Source organism: Lepisosteus oculatus, chromosome 6 (genome assembly GCF_040954835.1).
Source record: "Lepisosteus oculatus isolate fLepOcu1 chromosome 6, fLepOcu1.hap2, whole genome shotgun sequence".
NCBI classification, from domain to species: domain Eukaryota; kingdom Metazoa; phylum Chordata; class Actinopteri; order Semionotiformes; family Lepisosteidae; genus Lepisosteus; species Lepisosteus oculatus.
In genome coordinates, this window is record NC_090701.1 from 2,039,835 (window position 1) to 2,063,709 (window position 23,875).

The window sequence follows — 23,875 nt, forward strand, 5'->3', positions numbered from 1 at the left end:
GGACCCACACAGACCGCAGGGTGAGCGCCCCCTGCTGGCCCCACTAACACCTCTTCCAGCAGCAACCTCAGTTTTTCCCAGGAGGTCTCCCATCCAGGTACTGACCAGGCTCACACCTGCTTCAGTGGGGCTGCCAGCTGTGAGTTGCAGGGTGATATGACATATCATTTAATCCCAATGAATTATTTGTATACATATATGTTGCATTTACAGTCAGACGGTGAATCAAATAGCACAGGGAAAACAAAACCAATACACATCTCACGGTTTTAAAACATGCTGCCTATCTACATGATGCCGCTGATGCTGTTTATCGCTTTGCGTTTGGTGAAATCTTGAATTGCACAACCGTGTGCGACTGGTGAGCCAGGCACCTTTATTAACCAGAACAGGGACTGTGAATTTCGGGGTTCCCCCGGGTCTCCCTCGGAGGAAGACCCAGCCTGTCACCCCAGCCCTGCCCACGGCGCAGCGGACGAACCCCAGCCGGGGGCAGGAGGCGGGTTCGGCGGGGGAGGAGGGGAAGGCTGACACTCCGGCGCAGCCTACCAACTCTCGCGTTGCCGTTCATTGATCGGCGCTATCCAGGAAGACGGGGGCAGAAAATTGTTATTGGAGGTGCTGGAAGATGGCGGCGGGCAGCGTCAACCCGTTTAATCTCAGCGACTCCGAGGAGGAGAGCGAGCGGCGGCCGGACGGGGCCGACGCCGGCCGCAGCCCCAGCCCCAGCGGCGGCGGGCCGGGCCGGCGCCCCGGCCCCCTCTCGCCGCAGGCGGACGCCGAGCCGGCGGGGCTGGGGCTGCTGCCGTGCGGTAGCAGGACGAGCCCCAGCGGGGAAGGCGCTTCGGCCCCCGCCATCGCCGCCGAGGTGCGGGTGCCCGCGGACGTGATGGCCGCCCAGCTGCTGCGGGACCAGTACATCCTCACGGCGCTGGAGTTTCACACCGAGCTGCTGGAGGCCGGCAGGGAGCTGCCCCGTCTCCGGGATTATTTCTCCAACCCGGGCAATTTCGAGCGACACAGCGGGACGCCGCCCGCCTGCAAGGAGCAGGGGCTCGGGCAAGGAGGGCAGCTCAGTAAGTACCCCGTCGGCTGCCCGGCATCTGTGCGCGGTGCAGCCCGCAGGCAGGCGGCGGTGCGCCCGGCACACGGGCAGGTCCACCACCTTCTCGCCAAGCCCTTCCCGGTCTCCGACTGGGCGTGCGTCGGGCACGGGGAAATGCAAGCTCGGGAGGCGTCGAGCGTCTTTGCCTCCGTTTGGGATGCGTGAATAAAAGCCGTCACCCCCGATCGTGGGGGTCTGCAGAGGAGACGGGGGTGCAGGTGGTCCCCGCCCGGTGCGGTACCCTGTCCTCCTCTCCTTGCGAACGCGGGCGTCGCTGCTTTTCCTCAGACCCCCGACCATGCAGAATACGACATTACTTTCAAAGCACCCTCCGAAGAGCGAGGCGGAGGCGGGAGGTGGGAGGCTGGGGGTGGCGGGGTCGTTATTTAAAAACACCCAGGGGGTGAGGGGGGTTGATCGGTGCCTGTCGAGCTCGCCCGGCGCTGGTGCGTCGCTGGTTACGCGTCAGGCGCAGCAGGTGCCCGGCGTGTAGGTGGGGAGCAGGAGATGCCGCTGCTTGGGTTGCATCACACCTGGCAGCCTGGAAAGACCGGCGTTTCTGGCCTTGTTTCAGAAATGAACACAAAAAAAAAACTTCGGCTGGATAGGCTCGTCTGGCCGGGCGCCTTCGAGGTGCTTAGCGCTCATCCCGATACATTTTTACGATGCATAACTTTCTCCCTTTCCCAACTCGAATGTTTGCAAGTTAAAGGAAGTAGGATTTGTGTCTGTGTGTGCGGGGGGGTTAGATGAACATTTTTCTTTAGGATACGACCGCGGTGCTTTTAGGATAAATTGATCGAAGAAACTATCTTTTCGTGCACCGTGCAGTGCAGGTTTATTAGTTTTTTACGTAATTAAAAAAAATATATTAGGTTTTTAATGCTTAACAGACGCCCTTACGGACAATATACGCCTGCGCACGGTCAGAGCAATGCTCGGGTGAATACAATGGTAACACAAATATTTTAAAAATGTCATTTCAACTACCAGGCAGGAGCAAGGGAGTGCACGGGGGGTTCAGGGAGGGAGAGGGATCTGGGAGGCCTGGCGCAGCTGAGAGGGGGGACAGGCGGGACAGGCAGGGACAGAGGGTGGAGGATGGTGGGGTACGATAACAGGTCTGTACCGAGAGAGGTGGGCTGGGAAGTGAAGGAGCAGACCCCTGGAGAGAGCGACCTCTGTCGCGAATCCGAGCAGCAGAGCGTCTCTGTGTTGCGCCTGTCCTCGGAGCTCTGCTGGCTGCACCGTGGCTCCTTAAAGTTACCGTGACATTGAAGGGTCAACAGAAGTGCTGCCATTACACAAATATTAGGATTTCCGGGAGACTGCGCGAGTGCATTCCGTTGTAGGCCAGTGCGTATCTGCATGGGGTCCGAGTAGTTTTCACCCTGTGTGCTATTGCTCCCCTGGCAATTCAGTGCGTTTGCAGTCGTGACTTGATGCTGTATGAGGTTTAGGTTCTCATGATGTATTAGGCCTACATCTTGTGATGGACACAAACACGTTTTTAAATATACAAGCGGGTCATCGAGGAACAGTGCATAAGTGCAGCAACAGTCGCATGTAGGAAATGAACTTTAGATCCTTAACACTTTGCAGATACAATAAAACATGATGCTGGCATTGTAGCTGGTTTGTAGTGGAACCCACATTCCCATTTAACAGTACTGAAGTGTAACGCTTAAGAGTGTGTGAAACAGGTTTATTCAATATCTGGGTAAAGGCACAGGGCTAGGCATTTGTTAACTTTTGGAATATTAGGGGGGGAATCTTTGCATTTTCTAATCTGGGGAGTGTGTAAAACAGTGGGCGTTTGAAGAAAAGATCGTTTCATGCCCTGCAGGAGAAGGCGAATGGTATGGCACAAGGCTCATTCGTGTGTTTCAGGTATAAGTGGCGACCCGACTCTTCTGCCCCATCAGCTTCTCAGACAGTGCAGCATCTGTGAAACTCGGTCACCACTATTGTGTTGGAAATGTTTGGAAAAAGTAGAATGAAGACGCACAAACAACCGAGTCTGCAATGCAGCCTGTGTGTGTTTGAGAATGCTGCCATGATTATATTTGTGTCTGTCACGTGAAGAGGGAATCCCTCTGCCGTCGGCGGAGACTGTCGGACCTCAGGATCCTTCAACGGGCAAATAACCAGTGCAGTAGGGAACACATTAATATGATGGATAAGCTCATCGTCGTGTGTAAAAAAACAATGAAAGATGATCACTATGTGTTAAGGCCTCCCTAGGCCATTCCCAAGACAGTGTACAGCGTGATGCTCTTCATTGATTGCTTTAATAAGGCCGTTTCGCTCTGTCTGAAATATAAGCCTGTTTAGAGTTATTCCCAAAGTGAGACTTACTGTAACTCGGAAGAAATGAATTGTACTCGTGCTGTAAGACCCTGGGTTACGTGTGAGCGTCCCGAAAGCTGTGCCGGTCGTTGTGAGATTGAGCCGAGCCCTCCTGACCACAGCGTAACGGCTCCTGGGGTGCGGCAGAGCTGGAGGACAGCACCCAGTGAGCACCCAGGCAGGACTGGCCTTGAGCAGGGGCCAGCAGAGCCACCCAGAGGTGGGTCAGGCCGGGTGGGGCTAAGGACAGAGCTGACTTCCACGTTCCCCTTCGTTAGCGGGCATTTACAGTATGTCACTAGAGTAGGTAACTGTCAGCATGCGTAGGAAAGGTAAGGGTTTATTCCTCGCTCAACAGAAGAAAAACAACATTTCGGCTGTGGAAGAATAAATCTTTTCAACAAGTGTTCACACCTGAAGAAGGCTCCACAGCCGAAACGTTGTTTCCTTTATTCTCTTTTCACCTTGGAATAAAACTTTACTTGTTCATTTACAGTATGTATTTTAAGATTATTGCCAGGGCTGTATTATCCAGTAGACACGCTAGGCTCTGTGTGTAGGGCCTTGTGAAAATTAAAAGAAAGATATTTTATTTTATTTGTAAGATAAAAACTGTCAAAAAGATCTCATCCTGAATAAATATTCATATAGGGCAAGGGTTGGCTATCCAAAAAATATTCAAGATAATTTTGATCACCCATCTGCCCATAGTAATCGCTACACTTAGAGAACTGCGCCACCACAGGCCCCAGGAGACAGAGGTGACCAGGGCCTGCGTGGAGTGGAGTCGAATCTGGCCCCGATTTCTACACTCCCACTTCTGGGTTGAAACGCCACACGGCTCACTGTTGCCCACTGGGTAGAAAAGAGCTTCTCTGTTTCATTTATGAAAACCACTCCGCTAGGAGAGTCGTGTTCAGCTGTGTGTGATCGGAGGGGCAGTATGTCCTGTTCCAGCATCGTCCTGGGTCCTCTTGTCTCTCTCTGAGACTCGCTCTGAGTTTACAGAACCTGCGGTTCTATGTTTCTGGGGGCTTCCAACTGAAAGATGACATTTTACAAACGAGATGCTATGTTTCAGTGAAACACCGTGTTCTTCTGATACTGCATCATGAACCAGTACCCTCACGATGTGCCTCCTGTGCGCTCTGTTTTGGAGCAGTAGTGATTAAGGTTAAGGCAATGCTCGACCGTGTTGACAAAATATGGGATTAAGAAATACACACTGTAATTAAGCCCTGCTACCAAATAAAATCCTTGAATAGGAGCCTTTGGCAGTGCTGGGTTTGCATATGCAGTTTACTGTATTTGTTTAACATTACTTTATTAACCCTTTACAATTTCTTGCATTAGGAATTATCTTTTTTCACATACCCGAGCTTGCTCTCCATGAGACACACAGACAGAGAGAGAGCCTGGGGTCAGAGCGCAGGGTCTGCCATTGTACGGCACCCCTGGAGCAGTTGGGGTTAAGGGCCTTGCTCAGGGGCCCAACGGAGTAGGATTACTCTGCCGACTGCGGGATTTGAACCGGCAACCTTCCAGCCACAGGCGCAGATCCTGAGCCACAGAGGCACCACTCCGCCTTTACCTGGCTGTTACAAGCTTGAACCCACAGAGCACACCTTTAAGACTTTGGCCGTAAACTAATGAGTGAGCTGGAGGCGGACGGGAGGAGCCTTCCTTGTGAGCAAGGCATGTCATTGGTAGCAGTTAAGAGGCTGAACTCGCAGGCCGTGCAGTTCTGCAGCTGTGCACACTGCTGTTGCCAGGGGTCTGCCGTCGCCGTCGCTGTGACATCACAGGCCTGCCTGCAGTGACGGGCTCCTGGCCGCTCGGAGGAGGGAAGCGCTGCAGGAGCTGCTGAATGAAAATAAAATAGAGCAGGTGAACCCCTCCCCACCCCCCGAGGCCGAGCGCTGTGACAAAGGTGAGGCGTCGGAGCACACGGAGTGGCTGGGACCCGTGTCTGGGCTGAACATTGCGTTTAACCCCATTAGAATCCTCTAAGAGAGGCTTTCTGGAGGGCAGCGCTAGTACTGCACGTTGATGTTGAGAAAAGTAGTTCATCTTCACGAGCAATAACAACGGTATACATATCTGGATACGTAACGCCAGGCAGAGCCCGCTGGAGCCGCTGAGGTCAAGAGGGGAAGTCGCTCTGTGTCTGTTACTTGAACACATCCCATCCTTTTGCAGCTGCAAGAAAAGCCACAACGGCCTGTGTGCCTTTTTTAAATATTAAACGTCGCTCGATGTAGAGGGTTTATGTTTCTTTGAAATGGACGGCACCACTTTGATGACTTCCAGTGAGATATTGTAATAGCTTGGTATTGCTGCCGTCTTCAGTTTTCGCTTTTTCTCTCTATTGCAAAAGCAGTAAAAGGTCCGAAATGAAGCCTACTGCCTCTCTGGCTTTTTACAAATGCTTCTTAAAACATTCAAATGTCCTTTTCTCTCCTTCATTTGAAGATGTGAAATAGCAGATTTCATTTAGCATCAATCACGGGGACAAAGGAAGGGGCACGTACGGGTCGCTTTCGTGCTGCAGACTCAGGACACCTGCCGCTTGCGAAAAAGTGTTGTTGTTTTTTTACATGCTGCACCCTAAGGATGGCCCCAGGCACGTTGGCCCGTTGCGGGGCCTGGAAAGGAGCGGCTCTGATTGGGTTGCAGTCTGGAGAGACGGTGGCCACTGCAGGAGCTGCTGTGCAGTCAGGGCCTTCAGTGTATCGGGCTTTAGCGGGACGGAGAGGAAGTGCCCGCGAGTTGGCAGGCCTGATGGGATGTGAGCTTCGCGCTGCTGGCGGACCGGAGCTGCTCCGGCTGGACCTGCCGGTACCCCCCCGTGCAGCAGCTGGATTGTGGCTGCCTGGCGTGCAGAGCGCCTGGCTTTGGGTCAGCTTCTTGTGCGTTTTTTCTGCGCGATTCCCGGCTGCAGTCTGAAACCCTGACATGAATCAGATACGTGACAGTTCTGCGCCGCTGTCTGGACCCTGTGCCTTGCTGGTCTTGGCCTGTCCTCCACAGACCCAGCTCCCTGGTGTCTCTGCACCATCTGAAACAGAACACGTCATTCTCTGGGCAACATGAGTTTACCAAGCTCGGAGTACCCGGGCCTTCTGTTAAATCACTGCTGAGCGATTGATCTCCAGGACCAGCGCTCTTCAGACAAGGAACCTGCATGCGCATAATTTGCATAAAATGCATACATGCATAAAATGTATAGTACATTATTTGTGTGAATTTATTGATCTAAAATTTGAGACAGTCTCATTTTATTTGTGCATCTGTGCATCTTTAAAAGTAACATTTGCAGCTCTTGCCTGAGTGAAATCTGTACTCGGCAACAAAGTCAAAGCGGAACATTTGCCTGCTATGAAAGTCTTGTTTTGCATGACTAAGTCTTGTTCAGAGCACTCGGTGCTGAAGTGCTCACAGCCGCTGTACACGTGTGCCTGTCATGATGAATGGATCTTGTGATCTTTCTGGGCTAAATGAAGGATATTAGAGTCCCCCAAAGAAAGCTGGCAGTTTCCATATTCTTTTGAGCAGCAGCTCTGACAGCATCAGTGCCCTGATGTGGAACAAGGAGTGGAACATGATTCCTGGCCTCTCCTCGTTGGCAGATCTGCTTCTGGAGAGTTGCAATCCTTTGTGCACTGTAAGTTCCTTTGAGCTCAGCTTTTCTTCCCACTTGATGATTCCTGTAAAATATTCAGCACCTCAGGATTTTTTCCCCTTCTGTTCCATTTGAAGTGGCAAGCAAGCCTGACAAGGCTGGAGAGACTCTTCTGAAATGAGCCCCAGCTGTAACTCGCTGCTCCCTTTGATACTCGAAGTACGTTCCTCGCATCCGTCTCCTCACAGCGAAGGCAGCTTTTAGTTCAGTCTTCCTGTTTTTTTTTAACTCCTTTCCTGGATTGTTGCGTTTTTGACAAACTGTAAAATGGGGGATTTTTTTACTTTTAAACAAACATTCAGGCTCTCTGAATATTCGGGGCGCAGAGAAGGTTTGTTAGGAGGCAGAAACCATGTGTGTTAAGCAGCCCGTTCCCTTTCTTGAGCTCACGGCTCAGAGCGAGTCTCTGGCCGGAGGGCCCCACTGACTAGTGCTGGCCTTGCCTTCAGTGGTGAGGATAGGCCCGCCTGGCCCACCAGGGCGATAGTGTTAGGATTGGACACAGTCTTGCCTCTCCACAAATGACCAGCCTGAATTCTGTGTTAACATTGATCCGATTTCTGTCGTCTGGTGCTGGTTTCAGCACCGGACTCGTTTGAACTACTGGTTGCTACATGCTGGGCCTTGAGAAACAGCCAAGCTGAAATAAGCACATTGCATACGCTGAGGCTAGAATCACGCGCACTGAGCTCTTAACGCATCGTGGCTTTCTGCACATAGTGGTCCGTGCTGATCGAATCCAATGTTCAGTAGTTATACCAGCACTTGCACTGTCATTGTGGCTGTATAGCAGCTTCAGAGGTGGATAAGAATAGAATTCAGTAGCTTGACTGATATCGGGTGTTTTTAAGCTTATGTTTTGCTGTGTCTTGTGTGTGTGTGTGTGTCTTCGTATCTGAGAAGACAGGAAGAGAAATCAGCTCCTTCCCTGCGGAGCGACAGGGTGATGCGTCAGCCTCCTGGAGAAATGACGGATGTCATCATTGCGCTCTGGGATTTCTGCTCCTGGAGAGGAGGATGAATACTGTGTGTGCCTGTGTCCCAGATTGGTGTGAGGAAGTGCTGGATAAAAGCTCTAGTTCTCATTTTCTCGGGATATCAAAAGGCACTCTTAGTTTACGGCAAAAAGACACACCATGGTGTGAAGCAAGCCTGAGGTCCTGAAACATAAGCAAATAGTCTGTGTTTACATCGCCGATAAAAGTGTTTCTAATAAAGAGGTTAAAACAGAAGGCAGTAGTAAATGTAACATTTTGGTGACAGTTGCGCAGCAGGGTAAGAGTTTTTTTTTAAATGCATGCGGTCCTTTCATGAAGACATCTTCAACGTACGGCTTCACTCGTACGAGGCAAAGACGCGACCTTGATTCTTTCCTTTGCCACCTTGAGGTTTACACACCACTGGTGTCTGAGCTTTCCGACAATTCGGCCGGCGACTGCAATATTATTTTGGCTGAGCAGGAGTTAAAAGGCATTCCGCTGCTGTTCAAGAACACTTTCTCTTTTAGAAATGTGCCAATGAAACGTTCTGTAACGGGTTTCTTCCGCCTCTCTTTTTACATGCACGTGCAGAAGGAGGGCAGGTGCCCGGCTATGCAGTGAAAGACATGATGCTGACATGTTGAAGTGCAGAGCGAGGATTACAGGGATTTTGTTTTGGTGCCCTGGTACACCAGATAGATTGTGCGGCACTTTACAAGGTAAAAACAAAAATGCACCAAATGTTTAATAACATTAAACAGGAATCGAGAAACAGTGAAGGAGATTAAAAAACGTGGGAAAAGGAGTAAAGGCAGACGCTGTTTATAAGCATGACCAAACAGACATCCTAAGTCTAGATTCCAAATCTGGAAGAGTGTGTGCTTCTCGGAGAGGCAGGGAGCAGAGTTCCAGAGTTGTAGTCATACCTAGGGATACGATATGATGCTGAGCTGATGAGGGGCAGGGTTGAAATCAGGATGATGTTATCTCATTTTCTCAAGAGTTTCCCGTCAGACTCTGGCAGGCGTTTGTATCCTTCTGTGCGTCGCCCGATGATGAGCTTTTCCGTCCCTCCGGGACACTGCGTGCTCTGGTGAGTTCAGAGGAATTTAAGTACAGGAGTCTTGAGAGAGGGTGTTTGCTCAGCATTGCTCAGGCTGCTCTGTGATGGGGTTTACAGGTCCATAAGGTGTCCTGGGAGAGAGAGGCCTTCTGCAGTTCTGTCCCTTGTGCGGGGCAGCGACCTCTCCTGCACGGTGCGATTATGTCCCGTGTGATTTGCTGTCCTCTGCAAGCTTGGGATTGTTGCGCAGTGTCTGTATTGTAGGCCATCGTGTCCCCTGGGGTCGATTTTGTTCGTCGGGACTCAATCAGAACGAAAACGCGTTGGGGAAACTCGGGTTACCGCCTGCAGTGAGTGTTTTCCGACTGAGTCGGTTACTGAGCGGCAAAAGGCTACATCTGGACTGCCGACAATAAATAAACAACATTTATTGTTTTAGTTCTCCTTTATAATCGGGCGCATTAGCCATGTCTCCCCTTGCGCAGTCGACCGCTCCGTCTCTCAAACAGAGGCCGTGCCGCGGCTCTCCGCCCTCGTCCGCTCGCTGGCTCTGGTTCTGTGACCATTTTAGGACAGGAGCGCCCCCTGGATTAACGGGGACGAGTTCTGATAAACTGTAACTCGCACGATGTGTAACTCACTGGTGTGATCGAGCCACTTTTAGCCTTCCCGCAGGCTTTAAAAGCTTGTGATGAGCTCGTGTTATCGGGTCAGCCTTGCCCGCAAGATGGATTGTTTAATTTTGCGCAGTCCGCTAGCTGTGGACGGGCCTGCGTCTAGCCTTGGGAGAAGGCTGCCTCTCTGCGGCTCAATCAAACAGATTTAACGGTTTCAATTAAGAGCGTTGAGCAGACTAACCGAGAAAATGGGAAAGGATGGCAGGAGGCTGTGAAGAACGTAGGATTTTACACCCGTTGGCACTGTTCCCTCAAGCTGCGTCTGTGTTCGGAGGGGTAAGTAACTGAACGGTTAGTGAAAGTGTACAAACGTAAGCGGAACGGGACCCCAGTATGGCTCGTAGAGCTGCCCTCTTACATGTTCTGTCACGTTTCTTCTTCGGTGCTGGAAACCAGGAAGGAGGGGTGAAGTGGGAACCCCCCGAGTGGGTTGTGAAGGAGGAGACGTTGTATCGCAATGTCACGTATTGTCACCCAGCTTTGGGAAGTGCCTTGGGGCGACCTTGTTGCGAAAAAGGGCGCCATGTAAAGATGAATCCTCAGCCCCCGTCCTCTTTGTGTTCCAGACCGGGCGGGAAGCATCAGCACGTTGGACTCCCTGGACTTCGCCCGGTACTCGGACGACGGGAACCGGGAGGCCGACGAGCGGGTGGCAGGTAAGCGGTGTGGCTGGGAGGCGCGCGAGGCGGGAGGCGCGTCGGGGGAGAGTGCAGCACGCCGGGGTGAGAGAGACGCCAAGAGCAAGTGTGAGAAATGGAGGGGAGGGGAGCAGCCAGTGTGCAGTGCAGGGGCCGTTAAAGTCCTTCCGCATTTAAGATCGCTTCTTAACGGTGACGTTGGCTCCAATTAAAACAAAATAGCCATTTGACATTTGGATCTCAATAAGCAGTTTTATCTCCTTTCCCGTGTCTCCCAGTTCCCCAGCTAGTTAAGCTCATTCCTCTGCGAGTCTCTTTTTGAAAGGTTCCCCAGCCCTTGTCACGAAGGAAGGCAGGAATTTACTGACTCGGTACCAGCCACTAGAGTTTGAAAGACTCCTCTGTTGAACAACGCAGGAAACGTTTGGTCAAGCGGAGCCGCTGTTTATTTACGTGTATTACTGGATGTCCTTGACTGGGATGTGCTGTTTGGAAATAGAAAGAACATCTTTTCCTGAAAGTCATGGGGCTAAGAGTTTCGTGCAGTCTGGTGCTTTGTCCATTTTAATACACCACCAATGTATAGCTCCCACCTGCATGATGCGACAGCTCCCCAGTCCTCTCCCCACACTCTCAGTGGGGAGGAGAACAGAGTGATGAAGCCAGTTCAGAGATGGGGATTATTAGGAGGCCATGATTGGTAAAGGCCAGGGGGAAATTTGGACAGGATGCTGGGATTACCCCCTGACTCTTTTCGAGAAACACCCCGAGACTTTTAATGACCGCAGTGAGACGGGACCTCAGTTTTCTGTCTCATCTGAAGGACGGCACTTTTTTACAGTATAGAGTCCCCATCACTATACTGGGGTTTTAGGATCCACACAGACCGCAGGTTGAACGCCACCTACTGGTCCCACTAACATCTCTTCCAGCAGCAACCTTAGTTTTTCCCAGGAGATCTCCCATCCAGATACTGGCCAGGCTCACACCTGCTGAACTTGAGGGGGCTGCCAGTTATGAGTTACAAGTTAATATAGGTGCTGGCAGAGAGTTTACTTTCTTTGTTCAGTTGTGGAGTTTGTATTGGCACATGCAGTGCTCGCTGACTCTAGGTTACTTATGTGGATTAAAATGTACGGTGGTCTTAAGCTCCTAATGTGACACTAAGATATTTTTGTGACGCATCATCCACTAGGTTCCAGTTTGAAATGTAGTCACAGGGTGCTGGTGAGCTTAGTGTGTGAGTCTTAGTGAAGTATGAAACCCAGCACAGAAGCCAGGTAAAAATGAAAGGGGATATGTCGATGTTTGTGTTCTGCACCTAGATGTTATGTGAAGTTTGCATAGGAAAGCATATGGATAGATAGTTACACCCACAGAATATTTAATGAACAAAATCCAGGAAGATGTATCCCTTTCAAGATGAAAACAGCGTAATTTCCATGTGAACAGGTTTAAGCACCAGCTTTTACTTTTTTTTAAACAAAGCTCTCTGATGTTCTCAGTCCAGTGAGTATTTGTCCTCAGTCTAGTGATTATCCTTCCCTTATTCTTTCAGAACTATGAAAGGCACCGCAAGATAAAAAATCTGTACACTAAAAAGAACAGCTTATTTAAGTGCTTTTACTAATGAGAACTGAGGTGCTTCATGAAATGAAATAGTTTCTACCTCATTTCATTATTTGTTACCCAAAACTGAACATGCTAGAGCCTTAAAAAAGTTAATAGAGTTGGATAAAATCAGCCTTTTAAGATGGCTCTTGATTTTATTTTCTTGAAAGCTATGCTGGTGTTCAATACTCCTGTCTGTGGATGATTTATGATCTTAAGGAAGAAGCCCCCATTCTGTGGTTGGATAATATCCAGTTTTAAGATGTGTTTTTGCATGTTTCCTAAAGGGGTTTCAGCAGAAAGGATGCACAGCAGTCACCTGATTCACTTACTGACAACTCTTGATCAGCTGATAGAGAGAACATTCTGAATGACTCTTTGAGAATCTCATGTGAAACTGTCACGTGTTCTGATGCAAGAAGACTTGGATTCTGTTTCCATGAAGTCTTAGCACTGACAGCAACTTGTTCTGCAGTGTAGTCCTAGTGGGATGGGATGTGTCCCTATCCTGGTGGCTTCTGTTAACATGAGCTGTTTTCCACCTCAAAGATTTCTTCTCCTTTAGAAATGTACAAGCATGCTAACCTCCCTTGGGTTTGCTGTCGTCTCTGAAATCTGTGTCTGCTCAGCTCAGACTGTGGCTCGGAGGCATGTGCCATCATGTATGCTTAATATTCATGTGGGTTTCAAGCTTGCGAATTTAAAAGTTTTTTTTTTCCTCCAAGGTCCTAGTGGTTAATTAATCCTGACGGCTTTATTTTGAGCCAAGGCGTTGTTTGCTGAGGGTAGTTTTCAGTAGGTAATTTAAGTTTCCCAGTTTCTCACACACACACACACACACACACACACAATGGACGGCCTTAACAGGTCTGTTACGAAGGACTCCTGCCAACAGGTTCTGGGACGCCAGGAGAACTCCAATTTGCTTATCCTTTCTTTTATCGCAGTATGTTAACAGTCTTAATATAGAATGATAACAGTAGCTGTGCACGATTGCCCATTTTTAAATCCAATTAAATGCAACAACGGGAACGACGGGTCTTGCTGTGCTGCTCGGGCTGGGGTTGGTGTATGCGAATGCTTGGGGGTCGTGTGGGGAAATGGCGGCAGGAGCTGGCATTGAGAAATTGAGGGGGAATGTTAGTCTAAGAACCATGCAGCAGAGAGAGCCAATTGCCTATAGTTCAGGTTAGCAGCTGAAAGCAGTGCAGTGCTTCCATACTTCAACTCCAAACTGTTCTCTTTTAGTAGAAAAGAGATGACGCTGCTCATTCTCCATTCTCTTCCCTGGCTGTCTGACTTGGGTTTTTCTGGCTTTCTGAATCTTAAACTTCGTGCCTTTTCCCAAAACTGGACAACAAACACACCCTGCAGGCTAGCAACCCCTCTGCTGGCCACCACTGTTTCTTTTATGTTTGTTTGTTTTTCCAGATTTGTGCCGTGTGTTGCGTTTGCATGTTGTGTGTTCCTGATCTGCAGCGAGCCGTTATTTGCAGGACACTGCACGTTTCAGTGCAGGCCCCTCCCGAGCGAAACTCCTTTCGGGTTTTCATCTGCCACACAAGGTGGCGCTGTCGCCTTGCTTTTGTGCAGCACGGGAAATCCTTAATTTTCCAATCGAAATTGGGATTTTTTTTCCCCTCATACTTTAGAGCTTGGGGGATATGTCAAAATCCGATACCCAAAGAAGTTCAGATATAGATCGCGGAAGTGCTCAGTGGACACCCCAGCTGGGCCAACTGCTAGCAGCCGCAGGGTTTGGAATAGTGAGCAGAACAGAGGTGTTCTGGCTGGCTGCAGATCAGATCATGGGTGCACACACATGCAACGCGTGCTAAAGCTCTCCATGCTCCTTCTCGAGCTGTTCTCTGGCCGTGCTTTCAGAGCGGCCAGGATTTCTGCCTTTCCCAGCCTCCCAGTGTCTTTGTCCCCTCTCTTGGCGTAGCATTAGGGTATAATTTTAAGCCATTCAAAGGCAAGGGAAAAGCAAACTGTGTGAGGTTTTTTGTTTCGGGGCAGCTCTGCTTTCGCACTTTGCCAGTCCAAATAGCTGCTGACTGAAGGGCAAAAATCCGCCTGCGAAAATGATGTTAATGTGCTGAAAAAGAACAGTAAATTATTCATCCTAAAAGGAAATGAGGATGGCAGTCAAGATTTATATGACTCTGTTAACCTGAAGAGAGGGAGCGCTGAGACAAATTGAACTCGATGAATTGTGCTTCTAATTTATATTCGCTCAGCCATCCTGTTAGCCTGTGACCACCTTTAAATCAGTTGTGTGAGTGATAATTATTTTACCTCCTACAGGTGGTTGTACAATACTGTTTTTGTTATTTTCTAAAATTGTCCCGTTTTTTTTTTTAAGACACAAAGCAGGAAGGTTCTAAATAAAATTGGAAAGTAGTTAATAGGAGTAAAGCTGAAACACAATGTTTTAGTTTCGGCCAAGACATACGAGACGACTGTGTACTAGTTATACCATGCTGATGAGACCTGATAAGGACATAACAGCCGGCCATGGCTGCTAACCAATCTGCACAAAAAGCTAGAATGAGTAAGATATATCAGCCTACTGCAATGCTGTGATTGGGTGAAGACTGAATTAATATACATACCCACAGTTAATACGGAAAGCAAATCACCTTCAGTGGTTTTCTGTGCAGTTCCAGTACAAGTCAGTGTGTTCAGGGAGTGACCAGTAAACATTGTACTGTTACTGTTAGTGGGTGGGATATGTACCAATGTCATCGGTCCAGAGTGTGAAGGAATGGAGATGAGTTTTTTCCAAGATGGTAAATTCCTTATTTAAACTGAAACAGTCGATAAAGACCAGTTTCTCAGTGACTCCGCCTAGCTGGCCAGGAGACTCGTGTTGGCGTCGTGCAGAGGAAAGTAAGAAAGAACCGTCACTTTTTAAAAAATCAGCATGACGCGATGGGGCAGCCGTGAGGAGGACAGCGAGCTGTTGCCTCTTGTCTGACGGAGACTGCAGATAAGCTCTGAGGTGAGACCCAGGTGTGCAGGCCTGAGCCACTGCTTGGGGGGGGGGGCGTGTCCGGCCCCCTGCGCTATCGCCTCTGCCCCTGAAGACTGCAGATCGGAAGGGAGGCAGCGCAGCGCGGTGGTCGTGGGTTCGAGCCCCTACCCTCCAGTGAAGACGGAGTGTGTGTACCTTGTTTTGACTGCACAGTGGCGACTCTGGCTGGACTGGGGGGGGTACATACTGTCCGTGCGCATCTCCACGAGGAAACGGCCTGGATCTCTAGGCTGAAGCTCGCCCTGAATTTGTATCTTTCTTTACCCGGAGATTGAAAGCCGATTATATGACCTTTCTGATGTGATTAGTACCTCCTGTCACTGCGAGTCTGAGCCAGGACTGACAGGGGGTCAGGAGATGGCACTGATGCAGCAGGTTAGCAGGATGGCGATGCGTTCTTTTTGTAAATCGCAAAGTCCATATTCTTTCATATCGCTCCTTGTTGCCTCTGTAGGGCATAAAGACCCATCTTCAAAACTTGAGGCCCGGTGTCACCCTAACGCCGGTTTCAGGGTATTAACTACCAGTGTGATCGAACCCACGTGGAATAAACGAGGAAATGAACTATCAACCGGTCCGACCGGGACACATTAAAACAAACCTCGCTTGTCTGTGTGGTAGCTGTTGCGAAGATCCCTTGTCAGACAGCTCACAGTGTTGATGGTAATGGCGAGTATGGAAAAACTGTCACCAGTCTGCTTTTCCAGTAGCCTCTGCTGCATGTGTTCATGAGTTTCATAGTTTGCATGTTCTTCAGTTTTATTTCTCTCTTCATTTTGCTTTGGTTTTTCGGATAGACTGTATTGTTTTCTTTGCGTTATTTTTTTCATGGCCATCCTGTTTTTTATTTCTTTTTTTATTTGTTTGTTCCCTTTTCTTGGTTGGATGCCTGTGTGTGTTTAATCCACTCCCTGTCCAGTCCTGGAGTTTGAACTACGGAAAGCCAAGGAGACCATTCAGGCTCTTCGTGCGAACTTGACTCAGGCAGCAGGTGGCGTACTATTATTATACTTTCACTACTTCAGTCTTTCTGCTCTGAGAACCGCTCAGGCCCCGTGCGTGTCGCGCGCCCGGGTACAAACGGCTTTCCTTCTCTTTTGCAGAGAGTGAAGTTCCTTTACAGGAACGAAAGAACTTAAAATCCAGCCCTGAAATTCAGGTGAGAGTTGTTTTGTGTGTGTGTGCGCAAAACCTATTGATGCAATGTTCTGGAGATATTTGTTTTGTATATTGCTTCGTCTCCCCATGTTAATAAAAAGGGCCGTATGGAAGAAGCTGCCCAGCCAGGTTGTTGTTGGTTTTTGGATGAGACTGATTTCCATGATCAGTTAGTGCATAATTATGGGGATTTTTTTTTTCTTCAGTGATGACTTTGTTTAAATGTGATTCTTTAGAGTCTGAGTCTTGGATCTTGGTGCCTGAATTTCTCTCTTCTCTTGCAGGAACCCCTCCGACCTCTTGAAAAAAGAGCACTGAACTTTTTAGTGAATGAGTATTTATTAAAGAACAACTACAAACTGTCGTCCATCACGTTTTCAGATGAAAATGATGATCAGGTACCAGCTGCCGTCGTGTTTTCGTTGCCTTCTCGGACTTTGGGGTTAGGTTGAACTTCTCGATGAGCGGGCTTTGGAAAGTCATGGGACAGGAGAGTCTCAGTGAGAGCTGTATTGATCTTTCGGCAGTGAGCAATGGCGACTGTTTTAACCATATGTGCATCACTTACCTTCTAAAAATCTTATTTCTGCGCGGACAATGACCCAGTCTGTAAAAATACTTACATTTTCCTGGAGCACCTTTTCAAAGAATAGTTATAATCATACGAAGCATCAAATTCTTTTAAACGTCCGAGTTGTGTTCCTCAACCGAGAGGGAACCGGGCGTGAGAAACGGCTTATAGACCTCGCGGGACGTGGTCGCTTGGCGGGTTGTGCTGCTGCCGGAGTTACTCCCCTGCCCCAGGGACGGCTCCGGGACATGGAGCCGGGGCTGGGGCGGCGGCACTGATGCGCTGTCTGTCCCTCCGTGCCGGTGTGCAGGACTTCGAGCTGTGGGACGACGTGGGTCTGAACGTGCCGAAGCCGCCCGACCTGCTGCAGCTCTACCGCAGCTGCGGGGCGTCGCTGGCGCCCCCGAAGAGCACGGCCGATGTGGCGGTCGGGGTGGAGCCGGGCGACTTGCGGCCTCCGTCCGCCGCCGAGGAGGAGCTGCTGCTGCCGCCGCCCGTCGAGCCGAGACAGGTTCCTGCCTTCCTCCCTCGGTCCTGCCTCCGTTGTTCTGATTCCCCGCACGTCAGCTGGCCCGCCCGCCTGCCCGCGGGGGACGCTGCTGCTCTGCGCAGGCTGTACGGCGGCCCGTCCGCTCGAGCGCGTTCTGCGGTCCGTGCGGGTCGTTCCGCCGAGGGGCCGGGCGAGCCGCTGCGCCTTGGTGCGACCCCGCTCACGAGGAGCACACCGGGGGAGGGGCCGGTGGTGGAGGAAGACGGGCCTCACACAGCCCACCTGTCCCTGGCCATACGACACTCTCCCCCGCGACCTCACGAACGGGCTGTGAGCTGCAGCACTGAAGATCACTTGTTTCGTGCTTAGCAGTGTGGTTATGGCCATACACCTTCATCTTCTGACGTGCAACGCATTTTTATATTTCTTTAATTTGAACGGTATTCTTCCTGCTGTGTTTACCTTTTGTGTTTTTTTGCCCTTTCTTTTCAGCAGTCTTCCGTGGTCCAAGAGCTGGAGCACCAGATCAGCCTCTTGAACAGCGAGAAGCAGTGTTTGGCGGAGCAAATCAAAAGCCTTCAGAGGTAGGATGTGGCTGTGATTATAGGGGCTCCAAGCTGATAAGTTTCCGTAAGCACATTGAGAGACCTACATCATGATGTAAGAAGGCAGCTGTCCTCAGATGCAGCGTTTCCTGGCTAGTAAGTGTGTGATGAAGGCCAAGCTAACTTCCTGCCATTTTCAGCATTTATGCATTTCAAAAACATTTACTTTAACCTCTGTAGAGCTAAATGACTTCAAGACTGGGATTCGAAAGATTCAGTTCTGCGTGCCATGTGTGCAGCTGTGCTTTTGTACTCGACGTACATCAAACACAGTGTGCCGTGATTTTTCTTCTGGAGGAATTTGTGCTCAAGCTTAACTTTTCAGCCACCTCAGTTTGTATCACTGTGTTCATGATGTACTAACGAAGGCGTGGATGTGTGAATAAAGGTAATCAAAATGCTTAATATTGCATAACCCTTTAAAGATGATTCTTGAAAAGAACAGCACAATGTTAAACATTGCATGTTTGACACAAATGGATTTTGAATGAATGTATGAGACTGTTTTTCAAAAAAATAGAGGGATGTTTTTGTACGGATGTAGCTCGTTCAGGGGAACACTCAACGCTGCACCCTGTTCCCTGCCGCGTTGGGCGGGTACCCCTTTCCCTGTGTTCAGTGATATCGAGGCCCTGAAGAAGAAGAGCCTTGCTTCCCCACTGGCCGGTCCGGAATCGGGAACGCCCAGCCTGGAGGCCGTGCCGCAGTCGGACTCCCTGGATAACGGGCAGTACCTGGACATCAGAGGCACCGAAGTCGCCAAAGGGACTGAGCAGCAGGACCAAGTCACGAATTCCACAGTAGCACACACTACGGATACGGACTCCGGCCCGCCCGGAGCTGAGACGCAGTCCCCGCGCTGCGCCAAGTTAAAAGCCCAGGTGTCCCAGAGAAAAGTGCCTGTGCAGTTTGACCAGCCCAACAGGTGAGACATGGGAGCATGCAGGAGCTGCAGGCTGATGGGGAGTCGAAGGGAGACGATGGAGGGGTGTGGGGTGATGGGGTCGGTTGGAGGCTGACGGGGAGACGGTGCGATTGCCAACGAGTTTCCTACCTGTGGTGGTTTCTGCTACTGATTTTGGTGAAATGGGTACGGTTTGCTCAGCCCTTTAACGTCACTGCTGTTTGTCAGACATGTTTTGTGGACTAGGTTAGTCTTTTTTTAAGAAAGACAGACCAACATTTCACATGTTTTAGCATAGGAGCATAAAATAATTACAGGTGGGAGGTGGTCCTGTTGCCCATCCAGGTCTTTTGGCTGAATGAAGTCTCCTGGAATTGAACGCAGGGTCACCTGTTTACTAGGCAGGAGCTTGAGACTGCTGATCCAAGGCAACCAGTGATTTCCTGAGCTCCTACATTAGAGCACCTCCCTTACCCTGCGGTTGTCAATGGTAAAACATGCATACAAAGTTATGCAAAGAAAAGAGTCAATTTTTTCCATGTTTTGGTTTTGCTGAGATGGCATGTTGTCGTGGTGACAGCTTCTGACCAAATGGCCCATCAGTCGGAGTTTGTACACCCAGCAGACACTAGAGGGCTCTGTCATGCCTCACTGAAAGACAGAGTTGCGGATTACCAGCAAGCTGCGGGTATCTAAAAGCGAATCCCGTTTACAATGAAAGTGAAATTCGACCTTATAAACATCGACATAGTGGAAGAATACCAGAATTTGCTGTATTAACTTTTGTAGGGAGTTAATGTTCGGTTTTTAACTCACTTCCATAACAATTGTTCTCTCAGTGGGGTCAGTCCTCCCAGGTTCGGGAGGAGGATGAGTTGACTGTTTCAGGTGTGGGATTATGTAGCGCGCATTAACAGATGCAGACTGTCTTTGCATTCCAGAAAGCTGTCTCCTGCATTTCACCAAGCACTGTTATCCTTCTGTCGAATGTCTGCCGACAGTCGTCTTGGTTCGGAGGTAAGACCGATCTCGCGTGACTGTTATTACTACTTGCTCAGTGTGTAGGAGAAGAAACCGAGCTTGTCGTGTATGAATGAACTCGCGTTAATCCCAGCCTCAAAGTGAGCCCTTTGTTCATGAGCAGCCCGTGTGAAGTGTTGCGGTAGCCCTTGAAATTGACGTCGGTTGCTCCCCTCAGCGCGCCAGTTAAATCCAGACTTACTGGGAGACGCAGATCTGTCCAGTTTGGCCCTTAGCTTAAACCGGAGTGGTCAAAATGGCAGAAGCTAGAAGTGGACAGTAGAACACGTCAGTCTCTCGTTCCTCCTTTGGCGCCAAGGCTGGGCTGGAGGCTGCAGCACCGCCTGTCCAGTGCGCCCCCTGGTGGTGGGAGCGCCGGCGCCGGCCCTGACGACCCGTCTCTCTCCCGCGCAGGTGTCCCGTATCGCCGACAGCGAGCAGAGTGTCATGCTGATGCTGGGGCGCTGCCTGCCTCACATCGTCCCGAACGTGCTGCTAGCGAAGAGAGAGGTAACGTCCAGCCACCCCCAGCGGCGTGGGCCGCCTTCTTCTTCTTGGCTTCCGTTTGCCATCTTCGGAGCCCGCATTGAGTTTTCTGTTTCACTTTGTGCTCGTTTTTCCACTGTGTGACAGTCTGTTACTTTCAATCGCCTTCTTATTTTGTGCATGCATCTCTGCTCCTAGAGAATGGTTGTGCATCTGTGCCAGGTGAGTTCAACATATCTGCATGCTGTCGCTGTCTGTGTTGTTTTCAGTGGGCTTGGTGCTTTGCTTTAGTTTGCTGCCCATTTGCTCTTGAGCAGTCAAAGCTCTGAACAACCATGCTGCGCTCTGCTTTTATTAGGACCACTTCTGCTTGACATGCACACTCACACATGGGCCCAAATGCTATTATTTTTGTTCTTTAAACCCTTTAATCTCAGTAAAATGAGACATAACAGATTTATGTAAGTCTCTAATCATAGTCAAATTAAAACATTAAACACTAAATCACTAACAGGTAAGTAAGTGCACCTTAAGTATAACAAGAAAATATAATGTATTAATATCTCTGTCCGCCTTTAACATGTAGATTGTCTTTGGATTTGAGCAAACTGGTTGAATGTGCAGTTTAGTATTTAACAAGTCAGACATTTAATTGACATTTAGCAGAGAATATTTGCTGGAATTTCAGTCAAATGCATTTAGGAATGCACTTTTGGAAATGTGTCCTGTTCTGGGTGCTATGTGCAGTTTATCAGAAAGAATTCACAGCTGAATTCTGGCAACGTAATGCAGAGTAATAACCTAGGGCTAATACTTAGTTAAAATTGTCAGTTGACCGTTTGGCTGGATAGCAGTGGAGTTACTGAACACCAAGTACAAGTTACCTCCTGTGTTCTAGTTTTCTGCTGCATATTCACCACTGTTAACTTTGCTCACCAACGACTTCCTTTAAGGATTCCTTCTAGATGTCTTAAGCGACAGCTTTGCGTTACTGTTTTATTATTTATTCTTAGCAAGAGTCAGAAAAATGGGAGCCCAAACAGTATACCTGTATTTTTGGCTACGTCTTCACTGGAATGTAATTATTTGGCTAAAAGGAGTAAATAAAGCTCTGGAAGAGTGGCCCTGAGGCACTGGGGCCGTGAACCTGTTAGCACTGGCCTGGCAAAGCAGCAGCAGCAGAGGCTTGCTTAGAAGCACTTTGTTTGCTCATTTAATTGTAATTACTGTTAAAATGAAGACTTTTTACAGCAACTCTGGTGTTTTTTCAGTTAGCTAGCAGGTCTTCCTGAGAAATGTTACTTCTTCTCAGATATATTTACCTTTCTTTACATTCCAGGCTGTAAAAAACATTCCTCCTGTGATCAGTGACAAGACCGCCACTTGTTTTCTGATCTAACTGTGCATTATGGCTCCAATTAAGAGCTAAAGAAAGAAGAAACATTTATTCAGCAGAGTTTATAAGAGCTTTTGCAGACAGGAGTGAGGGTTATGGCATTTATTAAGACACTTGAAAATCCCAAGGAGGACACAGGAGTTGTGATAACCGCAGGTGACCGTGCACAGCAAGCAGAGCCATTTCTGAAACTCGCACGATGCCCTAGGAGCGCATTTGTGTTCACGTGGTTTTTTCAACACTAGATAGAGCTGAACATTACAGTTTATGTAAAAGACTCCTTTTATTTTCCAGTACTAGTGGCTCTGAGTATTTTATTGATATATTAGTATTTGCTGTACTGTATATTGTGACGGGCTGCAAGATGGAAAGGTCAGCTTATCTTTTTTGGGTGTGATCTTCCCTCAGGATGTTAACGCACTAGTAGAAAATAAGGTAATTGAATAGAAATGCTGTTGCCTATGGCAAGGAGGAGAAAACCAGCATGGCTTTGATTGTGGAAATTACAGTAAAAAATTGTGGCCTTGGGTATTCTAATGTTCTTATGGCCCACAAACTTGCAAACCCCTCTCGGAGTATTGTAGAGCTAACATTCCCTGGTGTTTCGGAATGTCTTCATCGCAGTTGCTTTTAGTAATAAAGGTATATGATTCAAGAGAGAAAATGAGCCTTTTCTAAACTCGTCAGTATTTTACTGATTTGCTTTGTCATTTGAATGATCTTTCTTGGTTTCTTTGCTTTTAAATGACACCACAGTCGGTGGGATGTGACTGGCATGAAGATATCATCTTCAGGAGGCAAGAAACGATTTCTTCCAGTAGAGGTGAAGATCTTAAAACTGTGTGTGAGTCTCTGCTGGGCAAGAGATTCATCCCCATATCCTAAACTGCCTTTCTTTGCTTCATATAGAGGAAATAGGGGATATTCTTATAAAGGGGAGTTATTGAACGGCTCATAAATGTAGTCTTTCTATGCTAAGTTGACACATTTTAATTAAGAATTAAAGCCAGATTTTGGATAACATATTATGATCAATAAGATAACCTGAAAGTTGAGATCCTAAATGGAGTTTGTCTGCAGGACCACTTAATACATTACTAAAGCAAGATCTGCACCTGCCCTGAATGTACCCTTCAGGCGTGAGTAGATAGCTCAGATGTTTTGACTCACTTGAGAAGAACAAAACAGTATACAGAAAGCCTTCTCCAGTGCTGAAAATTTGCATGACACTGTTTTGCTTTCTGGTACAAGTGACAGTTTTAATGGGAGCTTGGAATTGCTCCAGACCTTAAAGAAAAACAACCTTTTTGAATGAAAGAAACTTCCTCATTCCTGATCATTACATGCAATAAAAGCACACAGTGGGTGCTGTTTGCTGTAGTGATTATTTTTGAGCTGTTTACTTTTGATAACTACCGTGGTGCTTTAAGTGGTCTCCTAAGTTGCACCCATTGAGCTTTGGCCAGTGTGTGTTTGGAGGGGGGAAAGTTGTGGAGCTCAGATAGTTTTTTCTGATCAGTTGTCTGCAGGAACAAAGGGTCTCTGTAAGAAATCGGAAAACCTTATTGAGAACAACTTACCACCTTCACATTTAATTTACGGCAGACTATTTCTCCTGCTCTGCGGACTTCAGAGTTTTTCCCCTACTGTGCTGAAATAGTGGGCTTTAGAGCAGGAGACGCTGAAGTGCAGAAAGTCCAGGTGTCCAGCCTGCACTGTTAAAGATGGGGAATTCTGTAGCAACGGGTCACGCACAACTCTACAGTGTCACATTACACTCGTGTCAGAGCGCTCGCTTGTGAAAAAGGATGTGAACCCGAACTGAGTCTTTCCAGCCCAATATCTCTCGCTTCTATTGTGGAGGCAGTTATGGAAATGGTAACAGGAGCTAAACTAGAGGATCATCTCTGTCCCATTAAAAGGCTTTGGGATATTTGACATGGATTCAAAAAATACTAGTGAAGCAAGACCTGCAGGCTTGAGGTCTTTAAACTGTTGTAAACTACAGCAGGAAATTAATAGAGGAACAGCATGTGATAAGGTATCTTTAGTTTTTCAGAAGACTTTTGATCAAGTTCCTCATTAAAGGTTAATTATTAAAAT

At 48.6% G+C, this 23,875-nt stretch overlaps 1 protein-coding gene across 6 annotated transcripts in view; it reads left to right on the plus strand.

Annotated features, from left to right (window-relative positions):
• Positions 1 to 522: 522 nt before the first annotated feature.
• relch (RAB11 binding and LisH domain, coiled-coil and HEAT repeat containing) overlaps positions 523 to 23,875 on the plus strand; it is a 46,593-nt gene continuing 23,240 nt past the window's right edge. Inside the window, exons 1-11 of one of the 6 annotated variants that reach the window (XR_011189843.1) lie at positions 523 to 1,076; positions 10,423 to 10,512; positions 16,062 to 16,133; positions 16,246 to 16,301; positions 16,585 to 16,698; positions 17,182 to 17,382; positions 17,854 to 17,945; positions 18,586 to 18,891; positions 19,794 to 19,887; positions 20,305 to 20,400; positions 20,575 to 20,598. Coding sequence is in view for 5 of the 6 variants with exons in the window: in XM_069190859.1 (XP_069046960.1) it covers positions 629 to 1,076; positions 10,423 to 10,512; positions 16,062 to 16,133; positions 16,246 to 16,301; positions 16,585 to 16,698; positions 17,182 to 17,382; positions 17,854 to 17,945; positions 18,586 to 18,891; positions 19,794 to 19,887; positions 20,305 to 20,400; positions 20,575 to 20,598 (1,593 nt within the window). In the remaining variant the exon portion in view is untranslated. The remainder of the gene's footprint in view (positions 1,077 to 10,422; positions 10,513 to 16,061; positions 16,134 to 16,245; positions 16,302 to 16,584; positions 16,699 to 17,181; positions 17,383 to 17,853; positions 17,946 to 18,585; positions 18,892 to 19,793; positions 19,888 to 20,304; positions 20,401 to 20,574; positions 20,599 to 23,875) is intronic. The other 5 variants (XM_069190859.1, XM_069190858.1, XM_069190860.1 and 2 more) reach the window with 5 other exon arrangements.